At 36.7% G+C, this 17,508-nt stretch overlaps 2 protein-coding genes across 2 annotated transcripts; one reads left to right on the top strand and one right to left on the bottom strand.

The window, feature by feature from the left end:
• Nucleotides 1-45: 45 nt before the first annotated feature.
• Nucleotides 46-14,889, top strand: LOC140057111 (uncharacterized). Its single transcript, XM_072102653.1, has 18 exons — nt 46-60; nt 284-329; nt 838-986; nt 3,014-3,211; nt 3,587-3,616; nt 4,183-4,315; nt 7,001-7,158; nt 7,599-7,730; nt 7,862-8,021; nt 8,309-8,487; nt 8,652-8,786; nt 9,057-9,219; nt 9,706-9,990; nt 10,575-10,886; nt 11,751-11,786; nt 12,165-12,635; nt 13,250-13,438; nt 14,111-14,889. The coding sequence occupies exons 1-18, from the start codon at nt 46-48 to the stop codon at nt 14,254-14,256; spliced, it is 2,937 nt and encodes a 978-aa protein (XP_071958754.1). The 3' UTR covers nt 14,257-14,889.
• A 97-nt stretch (nt 14,890-14,986) lies between these two features.
• Nucleotides 14,987-17,385, bottom strand: LOC140056636 (ATP synthase subunit g, mitochondrial-like). The gene is made up of 3 exons (XM_072102074.1): nt 17,227-17,385; nt 15,694-15,854; nt 14,987-15,386 (listed from the first exon to the last, which is right to left on the bottom strand). The coding sequence occupies exons 1-3, from the start codon at nt 17,309-17,311 to the stop codon at nt 15,258-15,260; spliced, it is 375 nt and encodes a 124-aa protein (XP_071958175.1). The 5' UTR covers nt 17,312-17,385; the 3' UTR covers nt 14,987-15,257.
• Nucleotides 17,386-17,508: the final 123 nt, after the last annotated feature.

The following is a 17,508-nucleotide window of genomic DNA, read 5'->3' as shown; positions in this document are numbered from 1 at the left end:
GAGTACCAGCTGAGTTGACATGTAGCAAGCATAGCTCCTGTCGTCATGCAGTTGAACATTGTAAGTATACTACGTATTCACACGATCTTTCAAATGAAATACACGTAAAGTACCTGTTTACACGATATTTTACATGAAATACATGTAAAGTACCTGTTTACACGACATTTCACATGAAATACCTGAAAATTCCTGTTCACACGATATACTTTTACTACCTGGAAATGACTGCAGAAACGTTAACAACAAAAATTATTTATGTTTTTTAATCTTATATTTTCAGATCGTAATCATTTTGGTATTCACGATAAATGAAGGTGGTACGAAAGGTAAGTTAAGGCCCATTTACACTAGGACGATAACAATCGACGTTAAATAGATAAACATACATTTTTATTGCATAAAACAAAATAAATTAGAAAAGTTTTTGTTATAACTATAGTATAATCATTTATGCTGTCTTTGATTAAATGTGTTTTTTTAATCCAACCAAAATACGTTATGATCAATAAAAACAATAAAATCGTTGTATTGTCACGATATATTATTGCTCTTACCATTGATTGGACGTGTGAAAATATAATTTTCATCACAGGCAGCATAGATGGTTATCCTATAGTTTTTTTAATTTCCTTTTTATGAAAAATGCCTATTTATCTTTTTATCGTCCATCGATCGTTATCGCCCTAGTTTAAATGGGCCTTTAGAAAGCAAATAGCACTACAGGCAGAAGACCTACTTCTACTACTAGGGTACTGCGCAACTAAGAAAACGTGTTCAGTTTAATGATCTGACAGAATGTTCCGTTACCCCCTTTTTTATATTTTAAATTTTTAGAGTGCGCGTATAGTAAGGTGGAAGTAACGGACGACATGTTTACGTCATCGTCGTCACTGGAGGGTCATTCTGCAAGTGAAGCTCGTCTTATTAACGAAAGAAGCGGATGGATACCGGCGACTAATTTTTCAGGAGAAGAATGGATACAGGTATGATTAGAAGGTTTTCCAACATTATACAACGGGGTTGATTGAAAATGTTCATCTGGTTTGTAGGTATAAGTATATTGGAAATATTCTTTTTATCAAAAAAAGAATATTTCCAATATACATACAACGGGGTTTGTACGCGCGCGCACGCGTTCGTTAAATGTCGATTGTGTGCGTACAATTTTAAAAACACCCTGTGTAAAGAACTTTGTATACACTTCACTCTATTTAATTACAAGATACTTGAGTATGTTTAATGTGTATATGCCTAGCCAAGAAATGTTATTTCAAATTACTGTAGGCCAATATCTAATAACCTGAATAGGTGTGCGCGCGAGCGAGATACACACGATAACAAATTGCGTACACACACGTACACGTGTCCACAATTTTATTTTATTTCATTTCATAGTAACATTTATTTCCTTCATAATATACAAAATAAATAATATAATACAAAATTCATGACGAGAAGAAAGATAGTTAAAACAATACAATTTTTTTTTTTCTCATCTTTAAAATGAATAAAACAATATTATGAAGGAGGCACAATTTCTAAAAAGCAAAAGCTTGTGTTGAAAGTGCCTGAACAAAACAAAAAGTAACTCAAATCAAATTAGTAAATAATAGTAAATGGTATATAGGAATAAAGTAATTACCATAACGGAATATGAAAACAATAAAAACTGATACCTATAGAATATAACTAGTTAATTAATTTACTTTTGTATTAGATATTGTTTAGTGTTAAAGACGAAGCTATGTTTGTTTGCAGAAGTTGTAATTTTGTTAGGAAGTGAGTTCCATATCTTGGGTCCAGTAAATCTAATATTATGTTGAAAAGAAGTCTTTTTGTGTTTAGGAATATGAAGGTTATTGAGGATTCTTGTGGAATAGCCATGAAATTCATAATTGGGAGAAAACATATCGCGTAAATGAGATGGAAGAGAAGAGCATTTTGGCTTTTGTAAATAAATAAACATTGTTGGAAAATATTAATATCTGTTAATTTTAATAATTTGAGAGAACGAAATAAAGGATCTGTACTAGTTCTAGGTGAAACATTCGAAATTATTCGAATGATTTTCTTTTGTAGTAGGCCCTATTTGAAGTTTATTTAAATTAGATGGGAATGTGTTACACCAAACGATATTGCAATATAAAAGATATGGCAAAACAAGGGAGCAGTATAGAGTGTTCGGAGAATATGATGTGGAAGAAAAGATGCCAGTCTACAAATTATACCAATATTTTTTGAGATTTTGTTTTCTGTCTCAATAACATGGGGTTTCCATGTCAGACGACTATCAATGGATACACCCAAAAAATTAGCATGACTGACCATGGGGAGAACAGAACCATTTAGTTTAATTTGCAATGGACCTAATTTAATCGGCATCGTACTACTTCTAAACAAAACATAGCTGCACTTTTTTAGATTTACAGAAAGGCTGTTTGCCAGAAACCATTCGGATACATTAATTAAACTTGTATTTACAGTGTTAAATAACGACTCTAAGTGTCGATTTTTACAGATTAGTGTTGTGTCATCTGCATATAAAAAGTAAGATAAAGATACTGACGAATTGTAAATATCATTCACATATAAAAGAAACAGAAGAGGACCTAGTAATGAACCTTGTGGTACTCCACAGGTAATAGGCAAATAGTCAGATTGGGAATCACGAAACTTGGTACATTGGTAGCGGTTGGATAAATAGCTCTTAAATAAATTGAGAGGAACACCGCGAATACCATAGTGATACAGTTTTGAAAGAAGAATGGGATGGTTAATGGTATCGAATGCTTTCGATAGATCGACAAAAACACCAATTGCAAACTCATCATTTTTCAAATGCATCTATTACAGTACATCACTTGATTCTTCTGCAGCTGTCACTAGGTAGAGCTTAGTTGACTATTGCAAGTCATCTAGATACGAGTCTAGGTGTATTAAATACTGGTAATACATTATTATCCCTCTCACTGGGTACGTATGTATATCATATGCCTATTGTTTGTTACAGGTTAAATTTGAAAGTGCGCATCTTGTAACTGGTATAACTATTCGAGGTGGATTGAAGGTGATAACAACTATAAGCACCTATGAACAAACAAATATGACAAACACAACTGAAGTAGTCGAGTATTACACTATAATAGGCCTGGACAGTTTTAGAATTGAATATGGACCGAACGATAACGCCCTTCTCTCATCAGAGACGGTAAGTGTAGAATTAATGAAAACAGGCTTACAAATTGCAATAACAGGGTCAACTCTCTCTATTCCTGTGTAGCATACAGAAGAAAAGCCAACAGCGACCAAAGGGACCGTATATGTAATATTATATTTCGAAATCAGTTAGTCGTTACGTCAATGTACGAGAGACAGTACAGCGCATGTGTCAACTAGTTGTACCGTTCATGTTGATTTAACCGGCAACTTGTATACATCGGTGACATCATCAAATATACTTATATATTTATTTCACTCCAAACAGCGAATCACTAACAGGCTGGTTAATAATACTGTATTTGCTGTGTTGTTGTTGATGTTCAATTATTCTCTAAAGTATTATGTTTGATTTATTTTATTGTAGTTTGAAATTATGAACACGAATGAAAGTGAGGTAAGTAAAACATAAAAATGGAGTGATGATAACGATGATTATGATTATAAAGATTATGACAATGATGATGATTACACAGTTGATGACAAGGAGAATACTAAAATTAGAATTAAGATTAAGAAAATGACACGAAGATTATAAAGGTAACGACGTGTGTTTGTGATGACAATGAAAATGTTTACAAAAAATATGACAAATATAGAGGTGACAAAGATGACAATGACGATGCAGATGACAGTATGATTTTGATGATAATGATTACAAAAAGATTACAAAGATTACAATGAAAAATATGGAGTGACGAATATGACAAACAACGATGCTGAGTATAGAGGTGACGACGATGATGATAAAGAGGATTGTTAACAACCATAAAGCTATCTACACTACAGTAGTTGGACAAAAAAATGTGATGTGACCAAATATGGTAGTGATATGACATCATCATGTCCTTATTCGGGCACATCACATTTTGTTGTCACGTTAAGTTTGATAGTGTAGACAGAGCCTAACAAAGAGAATGAGGCAAAATAACGACGATTATCATGACGTCATCTTCTTTAAAGGTGCAGACTATAATTCCAGCAGTTTATACTCGACTTGTTCGTATTGTACCATTCAGCAACAATACAGAACGATTTGGAATTCAGTTTGAGATTACACAGTGTGAATCCGACTCTACATTTTCTTGTCCGGAAGGTAAGTTGCCGTACATACTCGGGCGTGGTGTGAATTCAGTTTGAGATTAAACAGTGTGAATTCGATTAGACTACATGTTCTTGTCCGGAAGGTAAGTTGCCGTACAACTCGGGTGTGGTGTGAATTCGGTTTGAGATTACACAGTGTGAATCCGATTCTACATGTTCTTGTCCGGAAGGTAAGTTGCCGTACGTACTCGGGTGTGGTGTGAATTCAGTTTAAGATTACACAGTGTGAATCCGACTCTGCATGTTCTTGTCCGGAAGGTAAGTTGCCGTACGTAGCCGGGTGGCGCAGCCGGGTGTGGTGTGAATTCAGTTTAAGATTACACAGTGTGAATCCGACTCTGCATGTTCTTGTCCGGAAGGTAAGTTGCCGTACGTAGCCGGGTGGCGCAGCCGGGTGTGGTGTGAATTTTTGAGATTACACGATGATGAATAGACATGTTCTTGTCTGAAACGTAGCTTACAGGTGCTCGGGTGTGTAGTTGACCATAATTAAATACCGGTACACACTGAGCAATTTACACGCCGCTAGCGACACGTGTCTAATCGATATTGACGCGTGTCACTTCGCGTGTTAATGGCTAGTGGGAACGCGCCTTTATCGACATGCGTCTTGCTTCGTTCCTTCTTGACACCTATTTTAGTCACGTGTCAGATATATTCAGACCTACGGTGGCCCACAACTGTCACGCACACTATAACACAGAATCACACAATTAAAGAAGGAATTACACAATTAAAGAAGGAATCACACAATTAAAGAAGAAATCGCACAATTAAAAAAGAAATCGCATATAAACAAAAGAAAGCATGAAAATACAAAACGAAATGCACAAATAAAGAAGAAACGCACAATTAAAGAAGAGCTAAGCACAATTAAAGAAGTCCGCAACAAATTCGAAAGCTCCTCGCACAATTAAAGAAGTCTGCAACAAATTTGAAAGCCCCTCGCACAATTAAAGAAGTCCGCAACAAATTCGAAAGCTCCTCGCACAATTAAAGAAGTCCGCAACAAATTCGAAAGTACCTCACACACAATTAAAGTACAGTAGTCCGTATGGAACGCCATTGCTGCCTCCGGCAGGAAACTTTAATTCTATTCGGCTCTTTTACCATTACGTTCGGCTCTTTTAGCATTCGGCGCATTTCTATTCGGCCCATTTACCATTACGTTCGGCTCTTTCAGCATTCGGCTCTTTTTTATTCGGCCCATTTACCATTACGTTCGGCTCTTTCAGCATTCGGCTCTTTTTAATTCGGCCCTTTTTTATTCGGCTCTTTCTGCATTACGTTCGGCTCTTTTTGATTTGGCCCTTTTTTATGCGGCGCAATTAAATTCTAACCTTTTACATGGGGTCAAATGGAAGAAAATCAACGGCTGGAAATGAGTCTATGAAAAGTTTACAAAACGTATAGATGCAGCATGTAGAGTGTTTGGTTGGTTGAATTAAATGAATTTGAAGGCTATTTCAATATAACTAAATCATTTTATTGACATGATTAATGTGTTAGTTAGAGAACTTGCAATTGTCCCACCTTATTGACCATTTTGAGAGAGAAAAGGTTTGATTTATGGCCTAGGCTAGCTAGGCCTCGCCTTAGTGTCAGCCAAACATTTAATAATAATAATTTACCCTTTCTCTCTCAAAATTTGTTAAAAGATGAATTAATTTAGGTTATTCAACACATCTTTAATCGGTTGGCTACTCATGGTTGGCGCCATGATGATGAAATGTTTGTAAACTTTTCATAGACTCATTTCCAGTCGTTGATTTTCTTCCATTTGACCCCATGTCAAAGGTTAGATTTTAATTGCGCCATATAAAAAAATGCCGATTTAAAAAGAGCCCAACGTAATGCAGAAAGAGCCGAATAAAAAAGGGCCGAATCAAAAAGAGCCGAACGTAATGTTAAATGGGCCGAATAAAAAAGAGCCGAATGCTGAAAGAGCCGAACGTAATGGTAAATTGGCCGAATAAAAAAGAGCCGAAAGCTGAAAGAGCCGAACGTAATGGTAAAAAATGGGCCAAATAGAAATGAGCTGAATGCTGAAAGAGCCGTACGTGATGGTAAAAAGGCCGAATAGAAATGCGCCGAATGGTAAAAGAGCCGAACGTAATGGTAAAAGAGCCGAATAGAATTAAAGTTTGCTGCTGCCGGAGGCAGCGATGGCGTTCCATATGGACTACTGTACTCTAATTGTGCGAGGTACTTTCGAATTTGTTGCGGACTTCTTTAATTGTGCGAGGTACTTTCGAATTTGTTGCGGACTTCTTTAATTGTGCGAGGAGCTTTTGATTTTGTTGCGAACTTCTTTAATTGTGCGAGGAGCTTTCGAATTTGTGCGGACTTCTTTAATTGTGCTTAGCTCTTCTTTATTTGTGCATTTCTTTTTATATTTTCATGCTTTCTTTTGTTTATATGCGATTCCTTCTTTAATTGTGTGATTTCTTCTTTAATTATGTGATTCCTTCTTTAATTGTGTGATTTCTTCTTTAATTGTGTGATTCCTTCTTTAATTGTGTGATTCCTTCTTTAATTGTGTGAATATGATTTATATAGTGTGCGTGACAGTTGTGGGCCACCGTACAGACCTGCATGACCTACATCAAGTTCACGGAAAATAAAAAGATTAAAAATCATTTCTACAAACAATGATGGCATTTTTTTGTGTATATAGATTGTTACCACGTAGGACAAGGAATGGTTGATAGAACGATTGCAACTACTCAAATAACAAGTATGAATAGCTACTACTACAATGACCAAGATAGCGCTCGACTTAATGATGGACAAGGCATGTTGTTGCATAAACGGTATTCTCAGGTGTGGGTACAGGTAGGCTAATACATTACAGTATTATTAAGTCATTGCAAAATGAGAAGACAACAAAAGCTTGCTTCCTACTGGGAAATGGCTTGGTGGTTATGATGCTTGGCTACCAATTAAGTGTCCTGGGTTGAAGTCCTGTCATTATGTCAGGATTTTTTCTAATGACAAATTACAACTTCACTCGACCCAAAGACTTGTAATAATACTCCGTTTATGTAGAGCATATTGTGTATATGTTTGTCTTGTGAACAGGATTGCCACCTTTATGAAGGATAGTGAATGAATTCGCTTATGGTTATTCTTGGCAATTTGCCTAAAATACATAATAAAATAAAACCAACTACGACGCAAAGGATCCCCGATATGTCATGCGCACGATTGGTCACCTCTCTATTGTTATTATTCAATAATGATGTTTGTTTTAATTTTTTGGTTTTCCCTTTTAGGTTACATTTAACGAAGTGCGTATACTATCTGGTATCATTACCAAGGGATATTATTATAGTACTGAATATTATGTTGACACATTTGCTATTGAACTGGGTATGACATCCGATTCGTTAAAACGCATCGATCAGGTATGATTACATTTGTATATATTTTGTCCGCTAAGGCCTTCCATATGAGCAATAAAGCGCCATTACGTAAACAATCATTCTACTTTCGCCTTTTTTGTAAAAAAAAAAATCTTCTACTTTGTTTATTTTAGATATTTTTTGGGGGACACGATTTAGCATACAACATATTTGAAGCGCAATTTTCAAGATATTTCCGTTTTATTCCGCTTTCAAGTTCAAGAACAGATTATTATGGAATTCGATTGGAGATTTTAGGATGCTACATAAAACAGACATGTAACTGTTTTGTAGGTAAGAACATGCAACGAAGTCAAACTCAAAATAATTGCGGACTGGTATTTTCTTATAGAATCTTAATCGTTAAGCTCTGTCTACACTATCAAACTTTATGTGACAAAAAAATAATAATATGGACACGATGACGTCATAACACTACCATTGGGCACATCACAATAATTATTTAGAACTTTTTTGTTTTTGCGTTTTGTTATTGATAAAACGAAATGTTCTGATAAGAAACTTATTTTATTGAAAAAATTTGTTAAACGCTTACAAAATAACATGTTCATTAAATACAGGCAATTATAGACTTCAAGGTTTAATGGACGGTAGGTTACGGGATAATCAGTTGACAGCGTCCTCAATGATCTACGACGGCTACGGTCCATCGAATGCCCGTCTTCATAACGTTGCCGTTGTTGAAGAGCAATTGTATGGCTGCTGGGTTCCAGATAGTATTACAAATGAGTGGATAGAGGTAAGATAAGCTTATTGAGCAGTGTCACTCATTATAGAGTGCAGAATTTTTATAATTTGGCGTATTAGGTGAAGCTATCGCAACAGTGGTTCATTACTGTTCCAATCAAATCATATTTAACGTACGACCTCTTTTGACTCATTTAAAACTATGTTTTGATATAGATTGATTTGTCAAGCACTCGGTTGATAACCGGCGTTGTTACGCAGGGTTGCCATAGTGATTACGTCGGCCAATGGGTACACAGTTTCAACGTTTCATTTGGATTCAGACAAAAAACATTGACTATGTTAAACGAGGTAAACTTTGGTGTTTTATTTTTAGGCCTACAGTCTTGGTTCTTCAGAATAGAGACGCAACGCAAGCGATTGACCAATGACAATCGGTAGTTCGAATAATTCATTGCTCATGATTGGTCAAATCACTTACGTTCTTTGCATTGCGTCTCTATAGAAAACCAAGAATAACTGGCCCATGTTGTAGTGCATACCCGATGCATTGGGATATTACATGTCACCATGGGGTCACGTACGCAGGTGTATTTTTAGAGTTATTCTTTTTGTTTTTAGACATTTATTGGGAATACTGATGAGACTACAACGGTCATTAATGTGTGGTCACCCGTTTATGCCAATGTCCTGCGACTAATTGCGATAAACACCAATAGTATTTTCTTCGGACTGCGTTTTGATATTTTTGGTTGTGAGCTTGAGAATGAATGTACATTCGACGGTAAGTAGTAGTAGGCATACAGAGGTTATGGCAATGACAACAACAACGACGGATTACCTAGAAAGTCGCTATATGGCGCGTGTAGGTGGTCTACACATTTCGTGCGTATTTATCTAAAAGTTGGCATGCAGCAAATATTGATGACGTTGTTGACGATAGCAAAGATCGAGATGACCAATTTAAAGATGACTTATCAAACTGTCGCTTGTGATTGGTCAATTCGATTACGTTACGGCCTGAGTCCTAGTGGGAACCAAGCTTAAGCGACAGTTCGGATAATCCATCACTTGTGATTGGTCAAATCACTTTCGTTGTGCGCTTGCATCCTTTTGTTGTGTCTCTGGTGGGAACCAAAAATTATGGTGGTGTTCAACGACGACTAGTTGAGCATGACATCATAATGAGGTTGTTGGTGATTGGTGTGAACAAAGAAAAGTAAGAGGATGACAATAATAATAGAAGTCGATGTATTTTGTCTCATTCAAGATTTCCGCGTTAGACTCGGTGACTCTGGATTAGTTGAAGTACAATTCGACAACGGTGATTGGTTCAGAGTGTGTTACCAAGAAACCAGTAGTGAACATGGCTATGCTTTGGTTTGCCAATATTTGGGATATTCAAGAGTGAAAACTGTGAGCTATCTAAAAGACAGTAGTTACAATAAGGACGCGTATGCGTTGGAGTGCCTATCTGATGATACGTCACTTCTGCAGTGTGAATTTAAACAAGAACAATCCTATTCAAAGTTTACAACGCTGGAATGCGAAAACTGTACGTATTTACTTTTGGGGTTATAACACTGTATTCACACGAATAATACGGCAACATATGTTAAAGCTTGCTTCACACTATAGGACGCAACACGTTGTCGATATTGGTTTTAATTTTTCCATGATTTTGTGTCTCGCTCTTTCTAAAGGTACATTCACATGGCCTGTTTAATAATGCAAGCAATTTGACCAATCACAAGCGCGGCGATGCACTATTCTTTGTACATGCATGTGTATTGTACAAATACTGTAATTCAGTTTTATGCTGCAAAGTATATTTTTTTATGTGATTGATTGAATAAAGATACCGAATATATATTCGAACTCTATTGCTTGTCATTGGTCAATTCGCTTGCGTTGTGCTTACGTCCTATCGTTGCGTTCCTAGTGGGAACCAATGGATAATCATATATTATTGAACAGGCCGTGTGAAAGAGCAAAATAAAAGCAACGTTAAAAAATAGAACGAGACGAGATACATGATTAACGCTTATGTCAAGACGACAGATACGTTGACGATGACGACGAAAAACTGCAAGAAGTAGGCCTAAGTATGCAATGACATTTAAAAAACTTTTTTTAAAGACTACTCGTTCAGCAAATTGGAAACAAGAATACAATCTGAATCTGAAATAATCGAGTTTAAATTTGACGATGAAGATTGGGGCAGGATTTGTAGGAATGGTCTCAATAATCAGCAAGAGAGAGACTTAATCTGCCTCCACATGGGATATGTAAGATCATCTGATCATCATTATTATAAAGATCGCGATTTCGATCAGAAAGTGTTTGAGGTACACTGTTCAGACGAAGCGGAATCGTTAATGCAGTGTGCTTTTACTACTGAAGATTACAGATGTGACGATTACAAATATGCAACGCTACAGTGTGAGCATGGTACGTACAAATAGGACCGCCGACTTTTATACAATATATAACATAATGAGTTCTAATTTCTAAACAATTTGTAATTACCACAGACGAGAGGTAACGGTAAGCGGAAAACGACGTGTCCCACGTAGAATCTATCCTGAGCGGAAACCGCTCGTCCGCTCCGCGTTGTGTGTAGGCCTAAATGGTCATAAGAAATAACATAGGTTCTATATTCGTATTACCGTTACCGCTCGTCTGTGTAAATTGCCTTTAAAAATTTACAACCTCATTGGCATTAATAACCTGTTTTAAAAATGCAAGAACCGTAAACCAATCATAATAGGGAGGTTTCGCAACCTTACGAATACGATAACGAAAACGGATACGTCACGCACACGTATTCGTTTTTCGTAAGCCAGTAAAAATCTGTTTCGCATGGCAACGAAATATTGAGGGCCTCATCCAAAATATGACTACGGTAAATTTGAGCGAAGCGCAGGTACGTGTTTCTTGGCTGCCTATGCCTAGCGTAACATCAAAGTGAGTGAGGACTTTAAAAACTGCTATTTATCAAAATTGACCTGGCATTTTAGTAAATTACTTTCAATAATCATTCCTGATTCAAATGCAAAATGTGTAAAATAGATCAAAAACTATACTCGTTTTGTAGTTACGAAAATGACTAGTATATTCGTCAACACGAATACGCTTTACGAATATGAAATGGGGATCAGCTCAAAAGTTTCACAAATGTGAGACGTATCCGTTTTCGTTATCGTACTCGTAAGGTTGTGAAAACTCCCTAATAATAACCGAAAGAGCGTCGTTTAATTTTGATAACAACGTCACATGCTGCTAACTCAAAATTGTTATATATTTATTTTACAGCGACAGATTCAACCACAAAAAAACCAGACAATATAGGTTAGTTGTTTTCTAGTGTTTACGTAATGTTTCCATAAGACCCTTAGCCTGATATATGGATTTATTAACTGCACATTTTGGTATTAAAGAAGACATCCTGGGACCTCTAGTAGCAACTAACGCTGTGTTTCCACTGCTTAGCTTTGTAAAGCCTGGTTCCCACTTGAGATACAACGCAATGACGTAGACGAAATGCAAGAAAGTTTACCAATTACAAGAGACAGTTCGGATGATCCATCGCCTGTGATTGGTCAATTCACTTGCGTTGCGCTTACGTTCCTGCGTTGCGTCTCTAGTGAGGACCAACATAATATAAGATGTCACCCATGCGTCTGCATTTACATAATTTAACTGTGACGTGTTCTGTTTTGTCCTTAGAAGCTGAATGTCCAACATACACAGGCTTCTCTAACGTCACCACACCATCAACGAATTGCTACATAAACGAGAACACATTCATAGTTGACCCCCGTCATCAATTCGCCTGCGCTGGATACGTCACAGGATGGTACGTCAATGACATGTCACTCTACACAAATGTACAATGCTGTACAGTCCGACAGAAAGTACCAGAGTTAGCCGTGTACACGGTCATCCATTGTACAGATATATCGTACATCACAGGTTCTAAACTCGTATTGGAGCCTGATGATTGGTTACCAGTTGAAGCAGGCGACAAAATTGGAATTAAAGTTAAATCTGGCGGGAAAATCTATTGCGCAGATGAGTCGGCGCATGACGCCGCAATAGTACTGTATCAAGAGAACATTGATTACGCGATTGAAAGCGGTCAGGAGTTGTCATTCAGTAATGCGTTCATACGAGTATATTCTATTGCAGCTATAACGGGTTAGTATTCATTCATCTATTACTACGCAAAGATGCAAATAATCTGACCAATCACAAGCGACAGTTAGCATGATCTATCGCTTGTGATTGGTCACATTACTTGCGTGTACTTGAACAACATTGTGTTGTTGCGTAAGAATAAAAGTGCCGATTTTCTAATAAAGGATTGAGCCGTAATCATTTTTCATCGTTCCACCACTAATAATGAATGGACAATTCACTCAGTGCTTTACTATCATAATATACGGTAATACGTAAATAAGACACGCCTATTCAGGCCATACTCCTATTCAGAAGACTACCTCTATTAATAGGACACTGTCAAGTGTGTCTTTAAGCTGTCTACACTATAAAACTTTATGTGACAACAAAATGTGAAGTGCCCATATATGGACAAGATGATGTCATATACCACTACCATATTTAAACATATCACTACCACATCTGGGCATATCACTATATGTGGGCACATCACACTTTCTTTGTCAAACTAGATATTGTAGACATGCTTTATAGTTTAATAAGGGTTATTAGGGTTAGTAGATGGCTGGAATCAATACGTCACGTGGTTGATAAAAATAAGATACTAATGAATCCGATGCTGTGTTGTTTAGATACTGGATGTCCGAGTTTGTCCTCTTGGACCTACTATAACAAATGGTGTTTTAGCCCTGGTGATGTAAACTCAAGACCAGATGGAGCTGACGAATGCAGGGATAGGTCTGCTAAATTGATGCCATATCCACTCAAAGATTACTCATTTTTAGATCAAATTGTTGGTTTTAATTTACAAATATGGACAGGTAAGTGATCAAGCACACGCGTATAGAAATGTATCAAGAATATCTCCAATATTTCGCAGAACGTAGTTGATTGATTGAAATATATATTTATACTGGGTAACCTCTTCAGTCAATGACTGGTCTCCCAGAGGGCCCAGTTGGTGATCAGTGGCTGTGATGTACTAATACACCGGGGTAACCCCCTACTCGTCTCGAAAGATGTTTTACGGTTTATAGTCCTTATCCGAGAAGACTCGTTCTACCACCAGAACCATGGAGTGAGTGAGCCTCGAACCCCTGCCGTTGTTATGGCTAGGTAATTACGGTTCCACTGTCTTAACCACTCGGCCACTCACTCATGCCGATATTGTACTGTAGACCTTCTCTACAACCGATTGTATATACTAGTAGTAGTAGTAGTTGGTACCTAGTTGACGTAGGACCGAATTGACGTAGCACCGATTTGACCGACTTACTTACACACTCCAGTCTTGATGATCGGTATTTGGAGAAGTAAACTATAATTTAATGTGTCATTTTGACGAATTATACGTGATCTTAATAAAAGTGTCAGTCGTCACAGAGGTGTGTCGTACCAAAACGCGAATTTAACACCAAGTTTTTTTTTAAGTTTATTGAAATGTACTGTAGATGTTTCATACACCTGTAAATGGATAACTTTTATTTTTCTAGACGAACGAAGTTCGGGAAAATGCACTACTGTTGAGTTGCAGCACAACGTCACAATATTTCGAAATGTCTCGTGTGAACAGAAGTTAAACGTTATATGTGCAATGCGTGTGAAAGGTAATGTAATTGGCCAATTTGTGTCCACATAAGATCTACATTGTTTTGATGTTCATTGTTTATCAATATTTGCTATAATTGATTTTGATTGATTAAAATAATGATTGTTAAATGTTTATATGTGGTCAACCCCCAATATACCTACTGTGTGTCAATGTATTTATCAAATATCTGTACATTAACTGGTATTGTATTTGAACCAGTAAAAGCTACATTTTTTTGCCAATTTTAGAACCAATGAAATATTTGTTTTGAATTACTAATTATTATAATGTCTATTCCGCTGTTTTATTTTTGAACGAGGCACCATATACCAAAGAATACAATGGTTGAAAGACAATGTGTACTGTATATGAAGAAGAAACTACAATCTATAAAAACAAGATGTTAAACAACAAGTCATCAAGAACGAAGTAGCAAGAGAACTGACATGTAAACATATTTGATGCCAGTGTGTAAAGCTCTGTCTACACTATCAAACTAGTGTGATGTGTCCAAATATGGTAGTGATATGCTTAAATATGGTAGTGATATGACATCATCATGTCTATATATGGGCACATCACATTTTTGTAAAATAAAGTTTGATAGTGTAAACAGGTTTTTCTTCATTATAATCTATGGTACTGTGCTTTATTTAATATACAAAATATGGATGATCTTCTGTAGAAACAAGTATTATTTCATTATTGTCTCCAAAAACATAATATAAACAGAGAAAAAAAACAAATATTCAAAGTACAGTTTTGTAAAACAACAAAATAATTTTGACAAAAGTCTGATAAATTTATTTCAACATTTCAAATAAACTCTTCACTGCAATTCTATAGATTGAACGAACAAAATAATTGGATCAATAGAGGGCAGAGTCGTGGTCTTGATTTAACATGCTTCACTACTCTAGCCACTGAGTACACCTCACACACTGCTTCAGTACCTCTTCAGGTTACTCTCTAATCTGGTATTATAATCATACTAACTTTTCATAGTTCATGTTATCTGAGGTCAATTGCATGTCATATTATTGCGCAGTCTAGATGTATCCTAAAGGTTCAAAATCACTGTTCACTTTGTAGCCAACGATGCTCTTGCGGCCGATTTGTTCACCTACAAAGAACCAGAATGCGACTTCCATACAAACTAGTGTATTCAACCAAGCTTCCTGTAAATACACAAAATAGTATATTTAAAAAAGAATTGTTGCTGTACTTTATAAGTGGGTGACCAGTCTCAACAGGGATTTGGTTCACTTTTGGGGTGCCCTTGGTTTTTTTTTCATTTATTGTTTTTTTTGTATTGAAATAAAGAAACTAAATGAAGTGAAAGGCAATGTCATTGTCTAAAATTGTAATTCATTTACTCCATTATTTAAAATGTAAAAGAAGTTTATGTTGGCATACATAAATTCATTAGGAGAAAAGAAATACATGTAGTGTACCAGTGGTGAAAAAAAACTAAATAATGTTTACCTTAACTGTCAGTTGAGCCCATTTACCAGTTGTGGCTGATTTGACTATATCTTGAGCACTTTTCATTATTTGTGGAAACTCGCTTGGATATGGTGGCGCTAACTCCACTTTGGCATAATACCAGAACTTGGATAGTCTAGGTTTTGAATACTGGACAGTATCTAGTGCAAGCAAACCAATAATGATTATCAGAAGGATAAAGATCTTTCAGAGAGTGATATTAGGGATCAGACTTGCATGCAAGAGCCATAGGTTTGAGTTGGTCTGTACCATATTTATTGTATCCTTTTTTTTTGTCCTTTGGATGTATATGCACTTGCCAATTGTATGGATGATTATGACCCACTATGAACGCCGAGAGAAGTGCATTATGGATGCGTAATTTACAGATAATTATTGAGGCAGGGGTGCGTCGTAAAACCTAGATGGTACGTCACATCAATATGAACGATGGTGTGTCAATGTCCCTCACTTTGTCCCTCATTGGTGTGTGTCATGGTATTCATAAGGTATGACGCACATCGGACAAATGATGCACTTCTTTCGAAAGTCGTATTGTGGGTCATACAATTGGCACGTGCATAAAAAAAGTTTTGTGTAATACAAAGAACAACTTGATCTGACCAATTTAATGGAACTTGTTTATATTATTAGCCTACAGGTAATGCACTTGTCTATTGTATGACCCACTATAGGACCCCCGGGAGAGGTGCGTCATGGGTGCGTCATTTACAAATAATTACTGACGCAGGGGTGCGTCAAAAAACCTAGATGGTACGTCACATCAATGAACAAGGTGTGTCAATGTCTGTCACTTTACCACCCACCATATCATAAACAACATGGTCACAGTGCGTCAAAATGGGTGCGTCATGGTCACCTAAAGGTAAGTCACATTTTTTACGCACCGGTGCGTCATGGTATTCAAAGGTATGACGCACATCGGACAAATGACGCACCTCTCCCGGGGGTCGTATAGTGGGTCATACAATTGACAAGTGCATAACAGTATAATAATTTTTACTAACATTATTTATTAGAAATTAGCTAACTAAGCCTACTACAGCAGGTATCCTATTTAGGCTAGGCCTGGTACTGTAGTATAGGCCTAGCCTAGCTAGTAACTAGGCCTAGTAGTAGTAGGCTAGAGTTAGTAATAAGTATTAATATTATAAAATAAAACTGCAAAAAAAAATGTTAACCTTTAATTTTGATTAAAAAACTCAATTTTAATTTTATCATTAAGTTTTATCATTAGGCTAGGCCTAGGCTATATGTATTTATTTGATGTATGTACGGCGTTCGGATCCTTTTGGAAGGGCGCCTTAAAAGTACCATATTAGTATTATTATTATACGAGTAAAAAATTAGGCCTAGCTAGGCCTGCATGGCCAACACAAGAAGCACGGCCGGCGGCCGCGGCATGCACCACAGTTCCCACACTGTGTTTTTTTGTGCTGCTCACTGACCCCAACCCAACAAACTCCACTCGGAAAACGTCATTATAAAACTAAAAAATTATAACTAACATACCTGATGCTATCTTAGGTCCTTGTACCACCATGGATGTGCCTAACCGTTGGGTTAAACCAACGAGTTTCTGTGCTGCTTTTGCCATTTTTGCCGGTGGTGGTAACTTGGCTGCTAACTTTATAATCACAAATAAAAGGTGGAGGTTTTTTTGATTGACCGAGTCCGGAAGTACGTTATTTCAGAGTGTTACTTCAATGCAAGTTGCGAGTCGGAAAGTGCGAGTTGCGAGTCGGAAAGTGCGAGTTGCGAGTCGGAAAGTGCGAGTTGCGAGTCGGAAAGTGC

Source organism: Antedon mediterranea, chromosome 8 (assembly GCF_964355755.1).
Source record: "Antedon mediterranea chromosome 8, ecAntMedi1.1, whole genome shotgun sequence".
NCBI lineage: Eukaryota > Metazoa > Echinodermata > Crinoidea > Comatulida > Antedonidae > Antedon > Antedon mediterranea.
Note: the sequence above shows the minus strand (reverse complement) of the source record. Positions and strands in the feature narration are given on the sequence as shown.